The sequence below is a fragment of the Sminthopsis crassicaudata genome, chromosome 2 (genome assembly GCF_048593235.1).
Source record: "Sminthopsis crassicaudata isolate SCR6 chromosome 2, ASM4859323v1, whole genome shotgun sequence".
Lineage (NCBI taxonomy): Eukaryota > Metazoa > Chordata > Mammalia > Dasyuromorphia > Dasyuridae > Sminthopsis > Sminthopsis crassicaudata.
In genome coordinates this window covers 495,146,578-495,163,888 of record NC_133618.1, presented here as the reverse complement: position 1 = coordinate 495,163,888, position 17,311 = coordinate 495,146,578, and the positions used below count along the sequence as shown (strand labels likewise).

General features: G+C 37.3%; 1 protein-coding gene across 10 annotated transcripts in view; it reads left to right on the top strand.

Annotated features, from left to right (window-relative positions):
* The window catches only part of ELMO2 (engulfment and cell motility 2), a 52,717-nt gene that overhangs the window by 11,492 nt on the left and 23,914 nt on the right, over positions 1-17,311 (top strand). For all 10 annotated transcript variants that reach the window (XM_074293592.1, XM_074293582.1, XM_074293589.1 and 7 more), the window contains 7 exons: positions 690-863; positions 1,136-1,176; positions 8,211-8,283; positions 8,881-8,931; positions 11,744-11,925; positions 15,043-15,142; positions 16,502-16,653. In XM_074293592.1, coding sequence (XP_074149693.1) covers positions 780-863; positions 1,136-1,176; positions 8,211-8,283; positions 8,881-8,931; positions 11,744-11,925; positions 15,043-15,142; positions 16,502-16,653 — 683 coding nt within the window. In that variant the 5' untranslated portion in view covers positions 690-779. The remainder of the gene's footprint in view (positions 1-689; positions 864-1,135; positions 1,177-8,210; positions 8,284-8,880; positions 8,932-11,743; positions 11,926-15,042; positions 15,143-16,501; positions 16,654-17,311) is intronic.

Sequence of the window (17,311 nt, the reverse complement as noted above, 5' to 3'; positions counted from 1 at the left end):
TTCTCTTCAAACTATCTTAACTCCTTTTACTACTCTATCCCCTGTTCCCACGCCATCTACTTCTGTATCTGTCCCCACTTCTTTGCTATTTGTTTCAGTATTTTCTGTGTTCTGCTCTCAAACCCTTTGAGTTATTTAAATGTGATTGCTGCCGTTTCCCTGCTGCCAGTCATGGTCTTTCCTGGTGAATACCCAAAGAACTAGACTTCCCTGACTAAATTAATTATCAGTTCATCCTGTCTATTTTCTCTCCCTCTTTGCTTAAAATCTTCTCTTCTCCAGAACAAACATTCCCAATTCCTTCTTTGAGCATGATCCTAGAGGTCAATATTCTTAAAATATGAACTGAGAACTGAGCATATTTCAGATTTGACCTGACCTAATTTGATAAGCATGCCTTCTATGTTTTAAAGGTGTTGTTAAAAATGGATATATTTTCATGAGGGCTACCTGTCTCCAATGTTTATGACTTCTTGTCCGTAATATAGAGAAAATATTTCTTCCAATAACTTTAAATCTTGGCTGGCAGCAGTTGTGGGATTGGGATTAAGATCATTCAGCCTAGATAGTCTCTTACAAAAGTATCACATTGAATATTTTTCATCTTTGAACTGTGTGTAATAAAATAGTTAAAACTAAGATTATTATGTCCCGTGACTTTTCCTTTCTGTCTGATCTTCTCACTACAGGTAGCTGAACTGGGTTTTATATGTGTGTGTGTGTGTGTGTAACCAGGGACCCCCCTTTGCTTCTTGCATCAGAGGAAGTTGGGTCCATTAATGAAAATGCCGCCCCCATCTGATATTGTCAAAGTGGCAATTGAATGGCCAGGTGCTAATGCCCAGCTGCTGGAAATTGATCAGGTGAGTGTTTGAGATTCAAGGAGAGAGAGAGAGAGAGAGAGAGAGAGAGAGAGAGAGAGAGAGAGAGAGTGTGTGTGTGTGTGTGTGTGTGTGTGTGTGTGTGTGCGCTAGAAGTAGATCAGGGTAGCTTGTAGTAAAGTTGCTTATTCTTTAACAAAGGCAATTATTCTCCTCCTCTCTTGAGATAGTCTTACTTAACATCTACTCCATTAATAGCTTTGATATGACTAGAAGGTGATCACTAGTAAGAAATTATATTTTTTTCTTTACAGAAACGGCCCCTGGCATCCATTATCAAAGAGGTTTGTGATGGGTAAGTTTGGTCCTCTAATAAATTCCACAGCCCCAATTGCTGGTCTCCAAAGACTGAAGCAACACTAATGGATCCTGATAAGGATTCATTTGGCAGAGGGCTTTGCACTAGGGTCCTACTAAAGGATTGGCAGCAGACCAGATATAACAATCTTTCTAGTCCTTAAGGAGGTACAGCAGATTAGGCAGGCTCTCAAGACCTCTGGTAACAGTTTTTTGCCAATTGCAGTAGCTTGCTCTGTTTTTATAAAGGTTTGCATACCAAATGAGGGATTGACAATTCATATACTTCAGTGCCCCAGACTGCTTACTATCCCCACTTTAAAAAATTTTTAATTTGATTTTTTAAAATGAAAAATCCACCTTCTTTTCCTGTTTCCCACCCCTAATTTAAAAAGAAAGAAAAAGAATCCTTGTAACATAGGCATATTCAAGAAAAAAAATTCTGCTTTGGGCAAGTTCAAAAAATATATATGTGTTATTTTGGACGATGAATTCATAATGTCTCCTTCAGGGGATGGGTAGAATGCTTCAACATTCTGGTGTCACAATTTCACAGCTTCTTTCATTGAAGCACAGACTTGTCACCAGTTCTATTAACCCCTTCTAAGGATATAGTTGCCATCACCAAGGAAATCTTTTAGCCATCATATTCTCCCAGCTTTCTTTACTGCTTCCATTCTCTGCCATGAAAGTAGGTGCATATTTTCATGCATACATGATGTAGTCACAGGAGAACCCCCTTTTTCTTCATGCATATAGTATTGACATATAAGAATGGGGCACTTTGATTTTAACTCTCCTCTTTTAAAAAGTTGACCTAAAACCTAAGATTACAAAATGGATTATTTAGAGTTATAATAAATATATGAAGTGCCCAAGCCATAAAGTTTAATTTTTCTTATGTTTTATGGAGTTTTTTTCAAATGGTATTTTATTTTTCCAAATACATGTAGTTTTCAACATTCATTTTTGTAAAATTTTGTATTCCAGATTTTTCTTCTTCCCTCCTTTACCTTTCCTCTCCTCAAGACAGCAAGCAATCTGATATAGGTTAAACATGTGCAGTTTTTATAAATATATTTACGTATTTGTCATGTTGCACAAGAAAAATCTGATCAAAAGGAAAAAAAACCAAGCAAACAAAAAACAACAAAAAGTGAAAATACTATGCTTTGATCCACATACAATCTCCATAATAGTCTCTCTGGGATGCACATGGCACTTTCCATATCAAGTCTATTGAAATTGCCTTGAATCACCTCATTGTTGAAAAGAGCCACATCCATCAGAATTGATCATCTTATTATCTTATTACTGTGTACAATGTTCTCTTGGTTCTACTCACTTCACTTAGCATCAGTTCATGTAAGTCTTTTCAGGCTTCTCTGAAATCAGCCTGCTCATTATTTCTGATGGAACAGTAATGTTATATTACCTTCATATACCTTAACTTAGTCAGCCATTCCCTAGCTGATGGGCATCCAATCAGTTTCCAGTTCCTTGCAGTTACAAAAGGGTTGCTACAAACATTTTTGCACATGTGGGTCTTTTTCCCTCTTTTATGATCTTTTTGGGATATAGACCCAGTAGAGACACTGTTGAATTCAAAAGATATGCACAGTTTGATAGCCTTTTGGGCATAATTCCAAATTGCATTCCAGAGTGGTTAGACCATTTCACAACTCCACCAACAATGTAATAGTGTACTAATTTTCCTACCTCCCCTTAGACATTTATCATTATTTTTTCCTATCATCTTAGCCAACCTGAGAGATGTGAAGTGGTATCTGAGATTGTTTTTAATTTGCATTTCTTTAATCAATAGTGACTTAGAGCATTTTTTCATATTACTAGAAATAACTGTAATTTTTTCATCTGAAAATTGTCTGTTCATATTCTTTGACTGTTTATTCATTGGGGAATGCCAAGCTGTATAAAATTTAGAGGTTGAATTCAGTTTCCTTATGGTACAGAGGAGGAAGCTAAGGCTCAGAGAGAAGATGACTTGCCCAAACTCATATATAATCTAGATCCCCGGTTTTTATGAAATTATTATGAGAAAAATGTAGTTAGAGTTTAAATATCAATCTAGTCTAATCCCCTCATTTTATAGCAGAGGAAATGGAGGCCAGAGAATTGAACTGATTTCCCTAAAATCAAAAAATCTCAGAATTTTCAAATTGAAAAATGATTTCATTAGTCTTCTGGTTTAGCCTGGGTTTGAAAAGAAGGTCTGCTATAACATGTCCTACAAAAAGTCAGACAGTCTGTACTTGAAGATCACCAATGAGGAGGACCCTATTGTCTGCCTAGGCAGCTTGTTTCACTTTGTATAGCCTTAATTATCAGAAAACTTCCTGAGTGTAATTTAGTGGTACAGTGACAGAGTGCTGGGCCTAGAGTCAGGAAGACCTGAGTTCAAATCTAACTCAGACATTTACTAGCTGTATAACCCTGTACAAATTATTTCACTTTTGTTTGCTTCAGTTTACTCAACTATAAAATGAGAATAATAATAATAGCATCCAATTCTCAGGGCTTATAGGGTCAGATGGAATAATGTTTGTGAAGTATTTAGCACAGTGCCTGACAGATAGTAGGTGCTATGTAAATACTAAATGTTAGCTTATTATATATTATTATTAACATCAGGCATACATTTATCTTGTTGCAACTTCCACATATTAGTCCTCTTTCTGCCCTCTGTGGCTAAACAGAACCAGTCTTAATTCCTCTTTCACATGAGTGCTTTTCAGATATTTGAATACAGTTATAAGAATTCCCCAAGTCTGCTCTTCCCCAGCTAGTTCTTTTGATCTGTCACCATATGACATATATTCAAAATCGTTAACCATCTTTGCTGAATATTTTTGGAAACATTTGAATTTATCAATATCCTTCCTAAACTTCAGAGCCAAATATTGCTCAGGAAAGCTGTGTTCCTAATATATCCTGAAATCCTGTTAGTTTTGGCAAACTATATCACCAGCTCATACTGAGCTTGAACTCGACTTAAGCTCCTAGAACTTTTTCATACAAGCTACTACTGTGGCTAGTGCTTCCTCCATCTTATACTTATGAAGTTGATTGTTTTTAACTGGTGTATATATTTACACTTATGTCCATTAAATTTCAACTTCTTAAGCAGAACCAGGAATACATTATACATTATACATAGTAACAGCAAGATTGTGTGTGATGAGCAACTAGGACAGATGTAGTTCTTCCAAAACAATTCCAAAAGGCTTTGGATGGAAAATGCCATTTGCATCCAAAGAAAGAATTCTGGAGACTGAATACAGATCAAATCATAGTATTTTCACCTTTTTTGTTGTTTTTTGTTTGTTTGGTTTTGTTTGGTTTTGTAGTTTTTCCCTTTTGTTCTAATTTTTCTTTCCTAGCATAACTCATATGGGAATATGTTAAAATGAATGTATATGTATAACCTATATCATATTGCTTGCTGTCGAAGAGGATGGAGTTAAGAGGAGGGAGAAAAAAATTGGAACTCAAAATCTTTTTTTTTTAATTCAAAATCTTATAAAAATAAATGCCAAACAATAAGAGCCGAGAAAGAGATTCAAGGAATTAGAGTAGGAAATAGAGTAAGAAATCAAATTGTCACTTTTCGCAGATGACATGATGGTATACTTAGAGAACCCCAAAGACTCTGCTAAAAAGCTATTAGAAATAATTCAGAATTTTAGCAAAGTCGCAGGATACAAAATAAATCCACATAAATCCTCAGGATTTTTATGCATTACCAACACAATCCAACAGCAAGAGATACAAAGAGAAATTCCATTCAAAATAACAGTCGATAGTATAAAATATTTGGGAATATATCTACCAAAGGAGAGTCAGGAATTACATGAGCAAAATTACAAAACACTTGCCACAAAAATAAAGTCAGATTTAAATAATTGGAAAGACATTCAATGTTCTTGGATAGGCTGAGCGAATATAATAAAGATGACAATACTCCCCAAACTAATCTATTTATTTAGTGCTATACCAATCAGACTCCCAAGAAACTATTTTAATGACCTAGAAAAAATAACAACAAAATTCATATGGAAGAATAAAAGGTTGAGAATTGCAAGGGAACTAATGAAAAAAAAGTCAGAGGAAGGTGGTCTAAGTGTACCTGATTTAAAGCTATATTATAAAGCAACAGTCACCAAAACCATATGGTATTGGCTAAGAAATAGACTAGTTGATCAGTGGCATAGGTTAGGTTCACAGGGCAAGATAGTGAATAAAAATAGCGATCTAGTGTTTGACAAACCCAAAGATCCCAAATTTTGAGACAAGAATTCATTATTTGACAAAAACTGCTGGGAAAACTGGAAATTAGTATGGCAGAAACTAGGCATGGACCCACATTTAACACCACATACTAAGATAAGATCAAAATGGGTCCAAGATTTAGGCATAAAGAACGAAATCATAAATAAATTGGAGGAACATGGGATGGTTTACCTCTCAGACTTGTGGAAGAGGAAGGAGTTTGTGTCCAAGGGAGAACTAGAGACCATTATTGATCACAAAATAGAACATTTTGATTACACCAAATTAAAAAGTTTCTGCACAAGCAAAACTAATGCAAATAAGGTTAGAAGGGAAGTAACAAATTGGGAAAACATTTTTACAGTTAAAGGTTCTGATAAAGGCCTCATCTCCAAAATATACAGAGAATTGACTTTAATTTATAAGAAATCAAGCCATTCTCCAATTGATAAATGGTCAAAGGATATGAACAGACAATTTTCAGATGATGAAATTAAAACTATTTCCACTCATATGAAAGAGTGTTCCAAATCACTATTGATCAGAGAAATGCAAATTAAGACAACTCTGAGGTATCATTACACACCTGTCAGATTGGCTAAGATGACAGGAACTAATAACGGTGAATGTTGGAGGGGCTGTGGGAAAACTGGGACACTGATGCATTGTTGGTGGAGTTGTGAAAGAATCCAACCATTCTGGAGAGCAATCTGGAATTATGCCCAAAAAGTTATCAAAATGTGCATACCCTTTGACCCAGCCATACTACTACTGGGCTTATACCCCAAGGAACTACTAAAGAAGGGAAAGGGTCCTGTATGTGCCAAAATGTTTGTGGCAGCCCTTTTCATAGTGGCTAGAAGCTGGAAGATGAATGGATGTCCATCAATTGGAGAATGGTTGGGTAAACTATGGTATATGAAGGTTATGGAATATTATTGTTCTGTAAGAAATGGCCAGCAGGAGGAATACAGAGAGGCTTGGAGAGACTTACATCAACTGATGCTGAGTGAAACGAGCAGAACCAGAAGATCATTACACACTTCAACAATAATACTGTACGAGGATGTATGCTGATGGAAGTGGATTTCTTCAACATAGAGAAGAGCTAATCCAATTCCAATTGATTAATGATGGACAGAACCAGCTACATCCAGAAAAGGAACACTGGGAAATGAATGTAAACTGTTATTTTTACCTTCTGAATCCAGTTCTTCCTGTGCAACAAAAAATTCGGTTCTACACACATATATTGTATCTAGAATATACTGTAATATATTTAACATATATAAGACTGCTTGCCATCTGGGGGAGGGGGTTGGGGGAGGAAGGGAAAAAATCTGAATAGAAGTAAGTGCAAGGGATAATGTTGTAAAAAATTACCCATGCATATGTACTGTCAAAAAAATGTTATAATTATAAAATAAAATTAAAATTAAAAAAAAGTAGAACAGAAAAAAAAATAAATGCCAAAAATCATCTTTACATATAGTTGGAAAAATAATATACTATTAAAATAAAATTTTAAAAAATTTCAACTTTTTGGCAGAATAACATAGCAAATAGAGGACTGACCTTGGAATCAGGAAGTTGAATTCAGATGCTTAGGTAGAATACAAATACACACAATTTTCCTATCTACCAGTTAGTGTGACCCAGCTAGAAATGAAAATAAGGTTTGTCTGGCTTGACTTGTTTTTAGTGAAGCCATGGTGGGTCTCTGAAATCACTGTTTCCTTTCCTAGATATTCACTAACCCTTTCTTTAGTGTTCTACTGTAGCATTTTCTTAGGAATCAGAGTCAAAGTTGCAGGTCTGTAACTTTTGCACTCTCATCTCTTTGAAGTTTGTGCATGCATTTTCTATTAATTTCTTTTTTAAACATTTAAGTTGATTGAGTTCTCTATTCACATAACTCTTCAGGTTTTTCTTCCTCACTAGAATTATTTCCCTTTTTGTGTCTTCAAAGTATCATTCTTACAAGTTTTTTTACCTCTTCTGGATTGACTTGGCCAATGGAATTTTGATCCATGAAATTTTATGTAGCCTTTTCCCACTCTCTTTAAAATTTTCTCTTCCCAGATCTAAGACTTGTGTTAGACTTAAAATTGACTTTCTACTGTTTCTCTCTTATAAACATTAGGGAGTAGGAATTGTTCAAGGTTTATATCATTTCTCTTCCAGCACTTAGTTTCTGCATAGTAAAATATCATTCTTCAAAAGGGGGTACCTGTTCTGGAATGGGAGAATATTCTAGAATGAATCATTATTAAAATAAATCAAGACATCAATTAGTTACTCTGTTTTTGTTAGAGGGGGTTCTAGAAGATATCTAGATAATTGAAATTTTCCATCAGTACCATGTTATAAAAGTTACTGCAGTGCTTCCTTATCTCTTACTTCTATCCAGGGGGTCTGTAATATGGTAAAATTCTTTCTGTTTCTCCCTCCACTTCATTTAGATACTCTTCATATTTTTCCCTCTGGTTCATGGGCACAATTAGTCACAGATACTAAGTATCTAAAAAAATGCTTTACAGAAGGTAGACTTTGTGCTTTTACAGTATGATTTGATTTAATAGACGTTCACTAATACCTACTGTACGTGGGAATTTGCTTTGGACACAAATTATTTTTTAGAAATGCAGTTGGTGGGATGGGTAAGGAGTAATGTGGGCAGATATTGGATCTATATATATATATATGCATGTGGTTTTGTTATGTTTTTGTCCTCTTAACCAGGTGGTCACTACCAAATCCTGAGTACTACACTCTCCGTTATGCAGATGGTCCTCAGCTATACATCACTGAGCAGGTTAGTACTGGAGAAAGGGCTGGCAGTGAATTTGGGCCAGTTCTGAAGAGAACTTTCCAGAGGCTGCCACATCTGTGGGCTTGGTGAGTGGGGCTTCCCACATGCAGGGTATAGAATTCTTTTCTGATTGGGTGACACTATACCTTGAGTCACAGGCCAAAGGCACCCTTAGACCATAGATAGATTTTATGAACTTGGAACGTCAGTGCCAGAAATGACTTTAGCACCTACCCTATCTGAATATCATCTGGTTCATTTCTCTCATTTTACCATTAAGGAAACTAAAGCTTAGAGAGAAAGGGTCAGTGATTTGTCTAAGGTCACAAGGCAAGTCAGGGGCAAAGTTGGAAGAATCTAGACTTTTTAATTCCTAGTCCATTTTTGACAGTGTTACACCATACTAACTCTGTCCCTTTTGATTGGAAATCTTTTCTTCCAGTTCAGTCGGCTTAAGCAGGAACAGTAGCAGCCCATTGTCTGTGCAAAGGATTTGCCAGAGTCTATTACATCATTCTTTAACAAAGCAAGCCTTTGTTGGCCCTGTTAGCTTGAAAGCTTGCCATATTACATTCTTATTTGTTCTTTCTTTGTGCTCAGACCCGCAGTGACATAAAAAATGGGACGATCTTGCAGCTGGCCATCTCACCGGTAGGTAATCTCCCTATTTGTGACCATAAGTTCTTAGGTCAAGCCAGTAGTTTTTTGAAATAACCTGAATGTAAACTGAGTGTCAGATACTTTTCTAGAACAAATGGAGCATTTTTCAGTATTCATTTTTGGTTTTTGCTGAGGCAATTAGGGTTGAGTGACTTGCCCAGGATCACACAGCTAGAGACCAGATTTAAACTTAGGTCCTCCTGACTTCAGGGCTGGTGCTCTATCTATTGTGTCACCTAGCTGCTTCTCTGGATTCTTTTTGAAGTCAGTTTTCTGAAATAGAAAATATCACTTGAGTACTGCTTGAGACATTGAGATAGCTTCTGCATTTGTAGTTTGATGGTTCTCAAAAACCAAATGAATTGTTTCATTCTGCAATGATTTTTCCCATCATCCTTATCTTAAGGATGAGTACTTCACCTTAAAACACAGAATTACAAAAAAAGAATTAGGGGGTCTCCATACTGAAAGAGGAAAAGAGTTATTAAGACCCTTATTTATGGGAAGAGAGAAGGCTAAAGAAGTAGAGGTGATGAGCACACAATGGATCCTAGATTCACTAAATAGCAAAGGACCTGTTATGTTTAGTACTGTTCTGGCATAATAGGAAATAGTTACCTAGAGCACTTTGTTAGCTCACATTTCAGCTTATTTTTTATACATGTCATATACCCTTGATAGTTAATTCCTTGATAGTTAATAAGTTAATTAAGTCCCTTGACAGGGATTGTCTTATCATCTATTTCACTGGTACTAAGCACAGGACATAGCATAGATTTTGTTGTTGATTTTTTTGATCCCTTCAGTCAATCAACAGGCATATATTAAGCACTTACTATGTGCCAGAACCCAGGTTAAGAAAAAGGAATACAATGAAAAAAGTCAAACAGTCTCTGCCTTCAGAGCAGAATATAATATTCTAATGGGAGAATAATATTAATACATGTAAATATACACATTGTTATTATATAGTTGTGTCCAGCTCTTTATGATTCCTGTAAGGGTTTTCTTGGTAAAGATACTGGGAGACTTCTTTGTGGGTGAGAGGAGGCAAAAGCTTCCTGAAAGAGGCAGCTAGACTTTGAAACATGGGTGGTAGAACATGTAATTCAGCTAAGGGAATGTACTATATTATAGAGGGAAGCTCTGCTTCACTTTGAATCACTATGAGAAATCTGCCAGAGGGGCAGCTAGGTGGCACAGTAGATAGAGCACCAGCCCTGAAGTCAGGAGGACCTGAGTTCAAATTTGATCTCAGACACTTAACACTTCTAGCTGTGTGACCCTGGGCAAGTCACTTAACCCTAATTGCCTCAGCCAAAAGAAAAAAGAAAAAGAAAGAAAGAAAAAGCCAGATTTCTTAGCTTACTTGGCTTCCATGACATTCTTGAAAAATCCTCTAGACCTTTACTTGGATGAATAATAGCCAAGAAAGAGAAAATCACTCCTATCTATATTACATACATGATCTCATTTGATCCTTGGAAGTGGGCATCTACTATGTGATATTACATGTACTTTTACATCTTACAAAATGTAAGTTCCTTGAGAACATGAACTGTTTCATTTTTGTCCTTTTATCCTCGACCTACATAATTCCCTGGCATGCAATAGATTTTAGAAAATGTAAGTAGTATCCGTGTTTTACAAAAGAGGAAATTGAGGTCCAGGGAGAATAAGTGAATTGCTCAGCTATAAAGTGGCTTTGAAAGGGTTAGAAGCCCCGGTCTCCTGACCCCTAGGTTGTCCCTTTCAATATATCAGTCTGCCTTCAGAATTATCAGTGACACTGCTGCATGTAGGAATAGTTTACTCAAGTAGAGAAGTGCTTGCTTTTATAAAGATTTTATTAAGAACTCTTTTCTAGTGTTATGCTTTTTCCTCTGGGCAAAATATGAGAAGAACATGAATAACCATGTTGATCTTGGCACACTCTGTTTTCCATCCAACCCCCTCCTTTCCACTCCCACAGTCTTTAAGTCCCTAATTACTTCTCCTCTGGACTATTGTAATAGTATTCCACCTGTTCTTCCTGCCTCCAGTCTCTCCCCTCTCTAAATTAACCTCACTTAGCTGCCAAAATAACCATGCTAGAGGGAAAATCTGACCCAAGTCATTACCCTGTTCAAAAATCTAGTGGCTTCTTATTATCAGTGGGATAGACTACCTCTTCCTTCACTTGGCATTTAAGACTTTTCACATTCAGATTCCAGCTAATCTTTTTAATCTTATCTCATTCTACTCCGCCTCACAAATTTTCCATTCCAGTCATATTGGATTACTTTGTCCCATAGTTCTCTTCCAGCTTTATCCTATATTTTCTTTCCTCCATAGTTTGTGTTGCTCAGTGTCACTGACACTTGGAGTATACTTTCTGTAGAAATTAACTTTTTTTAAGAGCTAGTTGAAGTTCTATCTCTTCCACATAAGCTTTATCTGCTTTCCTAGCTGGAAATGATTTTTTTTTCCTCTCCAGATTTCTTATAGTATTTTCCTTAGGCCATTCTTTTGTTCTTATTGCATTCTGCCTTTTATCATACTTATTTGTGCATGTGATATTCCCCTAACTAGATTGCAAAGTCCTTAAGGACAACTCTGGTGTTTTAACAGGCCCTACACAGAGTAGGCTATTGATAAAATTTGTTGACCTGCCTCAAATGCAATTACTGGAAAAAATGACTCTGCTTTAATCTCAGTCACTTAAGAACCCCAAGATTTGTCCTCAGTTCAGGGATCTGCCATGAGGAACAGATGAGGGAAAAGTGGGCAGGGCTGGTAACACACTTGTTGTCTGATTTTGTAGTCTCGGGCTGCACGCCAGCTTATGGAGAGGACACAGTCATCTAACATGGAGACTCGGCTGGATGCTATGAAGGAATTGGCCAAACTTTCTGCTGATGTGACCTTTGCTACTGAATTCATCAACATGGAGGGAATCATGGTATTGACGAGGCTGGTAGAGAGTGGCACCAAGCTTTTGTCTCAGTAAGTGTGTCACAAGCCCTGTCCTGAGGGCTTCCTCAGAGGGGAGGCAGCGTTAAAACACTAGGGCTGTTAAAATAGAACTAGGTTTAAATCCCTACTCTGGTAGAGACAAGCAGTGTGCTCTTGGGTAAATCATTAATCCATCTGGATTTCAAGTTCCTCAAATGGAGATAATATTTATCATACTTATTGGTATTATTCATTAATTTATCTTATCCAACAAGTGTTTGTAGTATATATGTATAGTGAACTTTGAGAAATTCATACTTTCTACCCTCAGTCTAGTTGGGGAGGTAAGACTTACATGGAAAGCCAAAGTAAGAATAATAATAACAGCTCTTATTAATACAATGCATCATAGTTTGCTCACAAAGACTTTGTGAGGTAGGTATTGTTATCTATATATATGTTTTTTCCTGAGGCTGGGGTTAAGTGACTTGCCCAGGGTCACACAGCTAGGAAGTGTTTAGTGTCTGAGACCAGATTTGAACTCTGGTCTTCCTGAATTCAGGGCTGGTGCTCCATCCACTGCGTCACCTAGCTGCCCCTTGTTATCTATATTTTATGACTGAGATTCAGAGTTAAGTGATTGATATCATCACATAACTCATAAGTGTAAGAGATAAAATATGATTGAATCAAGTAACTGGTACAGACAAGTACTATAGGAATTCAAAGATATTAAAGATCAGTCTTTGACATACCTGTTAATTTGCTGAGACACAAAGAAATGAGATGAGGTAAAGGTGGAGGACATGGGCTTGCAAATCTTTCATCCTATACTATGTTGCTGATTATCCTTCATCCACTTATTTCTTCAATCACATTTATCCCATCCTTTTCTCCACTATGGTTGTCACCACCTCTGCCCTCCCCCCTCAACTCACAAACTGTCTAATATGTTCTTCCAGCATTGTACTGTGTCTTCGCAATTCCTCAGTATTCATGTGAACAAGTTAGGAAATGGTACCCTAGAATGTCATCCGCTGCAATCTTGCTCCCATTCTTCATTTAGAGGCATTAGAGACTTTATTTTTATAAATATTAAGGTTCAGAAGTCTTCTTTCAGGTTTGGCTGCCCGAAGAAATATGGGTATGTTTTATTTGATAGTCCCCAATATGCTACTTATGGCTCAGTCACTGAGAGTTACAGCTAAGCTCAACACTTAGCCTGGGTGCATATATTAAATCTTGTTGCCTTGTTGCAGTGATGCCTTATTTACAGAAAGGAAATTGTTGGGCATGTTAGCCTGAGGCTTTGAACAAGCCTTAATAGTTGTTGCCACCAAGATCTGGCATTCTGGTAGTTAGGGGGAAGATTGTGTTTTGTGTGTGTATTCCTTGGGCCTTGGAGTCATATGGGTCAGGAATTTCCTAGGCTTATGATGTGCTGTGGAAAAAATACCAGATTTGATACGAAGGACTCTGGGTTCTATTCCTAGCTCTGCTACTAATTTACTCTTATGACCTTTTCTCTGAGCCTTAGTTTTCTTATTTATAAAGTGAGTAGTTTAGACTTGATGCTTTCTGTCTTTTAGGAAAACTTTACACATTTCACCCTGATTTCCAAACACATCCCTCCTCCATTTTCTTTCCAGAGAGCAATCCATTGAAACAAAAAAATCATAAAGAAGGAGGTAAGATGATAGCTCAGCTAAACCAGCTAGTCCCTCAGTCCAATCTTTCATTTTACTCAGGGTCCCACATTTATATTTCTTACCCTTTATGGAGAAGAAGCAGATAGGGAGTTGTTTTCTCATCTTCAGAGCCAGAGTTGTTTATCACTTTTATTCAGTATTGCTGCATTGTTTTTTCCCTTTCTTTTTTGTAGTCAAATGTGTATATTATTTTCTTCATTTTTCTGACTTCATTTTGCATCTGTCTATATGTATTTCCTGCTCTGTATTTATATTTGTTTCTAACAATTTATCAATGTTCCTTTATATCTATGTACCAAAATTTATTTAGGCATGGCATATTTTGCTTCCTAGTCTTTACAATTATAAAAGGTATTCCTCTAAACATGTTGTTATTTATGAATCCTTTCTATCTTTGATGTCCTTGGAGTAAATACCTAGTGGTGAAATCTCATGGATTTAAGCCTTGAGCTGGAGTGGGGTTGGGGTTGGGATTGGTGGGGCAGCATGAAGTTTTGAAGCAATCTAGTCCAACTATTCTTTTTTTAGATAAGAGATTTGAGGCAAAGAGGGATAAAGCAAGTGCTCAACATCATGCAGGTAGTAATTGAAAGAAGTAGGATTTGAATCCACATCCTTTCTTAGCATAATTCTAAATTTCCAGAATGATTGGACCAATTCACAAATCTACCAATAGACAGTCGTATCTTTCCACAATTCTGCCCCCCCCAACATTTACTAATTCCCATCTTTTGTTACCTTTGCTAATCTGCTAAGTGTGAAATGAAATCTCAAAGTTGCTTTAATTTGCACTTCTCTTAGTTGTTTAGAGCTGCCTTTCACATGGCAATTTATAGTTTGCAATTCTTCTTTTATTTATTTTGACCACTTTTGCCATTAGAAAGATTAGATCCTTCCATTCTAAAATTTACAATTTGTACTTCTCTCTGACTCTTAGTTGCTTCATCTATAAAATAAGGTGGTTGGACAAAGTAATTGTAACAAATCTATGTTAACATAAAGGTAACAGGCATTTATTAAGTACTTATGTGCCAAGCCCTGTGCTTGGCAAATGTGATCTCAGACACGTAACACTTCTTAGCTGTGTGACCCTGGGCAAGTCACTTAATCCTAATTGCCCTCCTCCCCCCCCCCCAAAAAAAATAGTATAGTCCCTCCCTTAAAGAAATTTATTCTCTGAAAGAAGATAGCACTCAAAAATGTGCCCAAAAGTAGGGGAAAATGCACCCATAAAAGGGTTTACTAGGAAAAAATATTCCCATTTGTAAAATGGGAAAAGTGGAGAAAGAAGAGGGGGGAGAAGGGAACAAATAGGGAATGGCAGGGGGCAGGTCAGATGAAATGATTGTGTTTTAAAAAAAAAAAAAAAAAAAAAAGGTAACAATAAAACTTTAAAAAATTTGCCCTCCTGCCTTGGCTCCCTGTTCTGAACATTATATCTGTTTCTCATACTATTCAGTTACAGTGAGATGCTGGCATTCACCCTGACTGCCTTCCTGGAACTCATGGACCATGGTATTGTCTCCTGGGACATGGTTTCGATCACCTTCATTAAACAGGTGAGGACCCTCCTGCTCAATACCTTTACCTCCTAAGCCCCCATCACCTGATGCTTATTGTGCTCTGATGCTGAGGGGATGTTCTTTCTGGTTAGGAAAGGTGCCCATAAAGGCAGGTTGCCCAAGAGTTGATCAGACTATTTGATTAGGACTTAGAAAGCATTTTTACCAAATTCAGATCAGTCATGCCTGAAGAATAGAATTCAGTTCTGGGTAGCTACGTTTTGGAAGAGATGTTGACACACTGAAGCACTTCCATTGAAGAACAAAAATTTGAAATATGACAATGATTTAAAGTATTTGTTTTCTGTGAGCATATTGGTTTATGAGTGAATGCAGTGCTTGTGTGTATATGCACATGCCTTTGGCAGCAGAGGAGGGAAACCTAGTCTCTTCCCCATGGGACCATGGCATCATGTTTTAGGAGGAACAAGACGACTGTGTAAGAATAAAACAGCTGATCTATGGAGGGATGAGATTTGTTCTACTTGGCGTTGGCCCTAGAAGACTGAATTAAAAACAATGTAATGAAATTGCTGAGAGGCAGATTTTCTTTCAGCCTCAGAACTTGTTTAACACTTAGAGTTGTCAAGCAAAGGAATAGGTTGCCTTTCACCATCAGGAGTTTTCATACAGAGGCTTGATGACCACTGAGCTGGGATCTTCATTAGATCATAGATGTAGAGCAGAAGGGGAACCATGAAGTTGTCTGTTCCAATCCCCTTATTTTATAGATGAGGAAAAGGAGACCTAGGGAGAGTAAGTGACTGATAGTGGAAATATCTGCATTGGCTGTCAGGAGATAATTAACTGGTGATCCCTGGGATCCTTTCCAGTCTTAAGATTCCATGATTTTATGAAGGTGTTGGAGTGACACATCTTAAAAAAGGATGTGTTTGGGCTATTCTGATTTAATTAGTGAAATGGGCCTCTAGTAATGTAAACTGTCCTTTCTTTACCTCTCTTTTCATTCCTTTATTGATGCCTTTAATCTTCATATCACATTTCAACATCCTTTCCCCGGTTATCTGTACTTTACTTCCTGTTATGAATCCTGGGCTTTGGCTCTTAAAGAGTTATAATTAAGAAGAGAGCACATGTGTTTGTGTGCTTGGAAAGATCTTGTGTTTTACCTAAGACTGATAATACATATCTGGAGAAAGGAAGTCTCTCAGTTTAAACCAAGTAGCCATAAAGTAGATAGCAACATACCTAGACTGCACTCCTGATGTGTGGGAGGAAAGAAGCAGTTTCTGGAGTTCTAGCTTCATAAATCCAAATCTTTCACATGTCAGCAATGCCCCAGCACACTGCCTTCACAACCTGTAGATGAGTTTGCTTCTTTTTCTCTGGGTTTAGATTGCTGGGTATGTGAGCCAGCCCATGGTGGATGTGTCCATCTTGCAGCGGTCGCTAGCTATCCTGGAGAGCATGGTCCTGAACAGTCAGAGCCTGTACCAGAAGATAGCTGAAGAGATCACCGTGGGCCAGCTCATCTCCCACCTCCAGGTGTGAGTAGGAGACACTGCCTTTTGCTTTGTTGGCTTTCATCTCTCTCATTCCTATCTCTCCTTTGGAAAGACTCTTAAGTTGTTGGCTTGTTGGTTTATTCAAAATAATATTTGCTTACTGCATATACCACCCCTCTTCCCTGCCCCTTGTCCTGTATGAAAGGCTAGGAGTGAGAAGAAGCTGCTGAACCGGGCAGTTTCTTTGTGGGACTTATTGCCAAGAAGCAGCTGGGGTATGGCCCCCACTAGCTTTATGCTTTGTAATATTTACCTTAAAACAGGCCTGTCAGGAAATTGCGGATCAGGTTCCTTAATGTAGCAGATAAGTTTTGGGATGAAGAGAGCAATAGATTTGGAATTAGAGAACCCAAATTCAAGTCCCAGCTCTTACATTTATCAGCAAGTCACCTCTGAAGGAAGGAAGGAAACAAGCATTTATGAAATGCTTACCTTAGGTCAAGCACTGTGCTATGATTTTTACAAACACAGTGCCATTTGATCCTTACAATAATCCTGGGAAGTAGGCTCTATTAATACAAACATTTTATAAATGAGGAAACTAAGGCATATAGACTAAGCAACTTGCCCAGTTTCTCACTGTTAGTAAGTGTCTGAGGTTTGGTCTCATTTGTAAACCACCACTCATAGATGCAGTAAG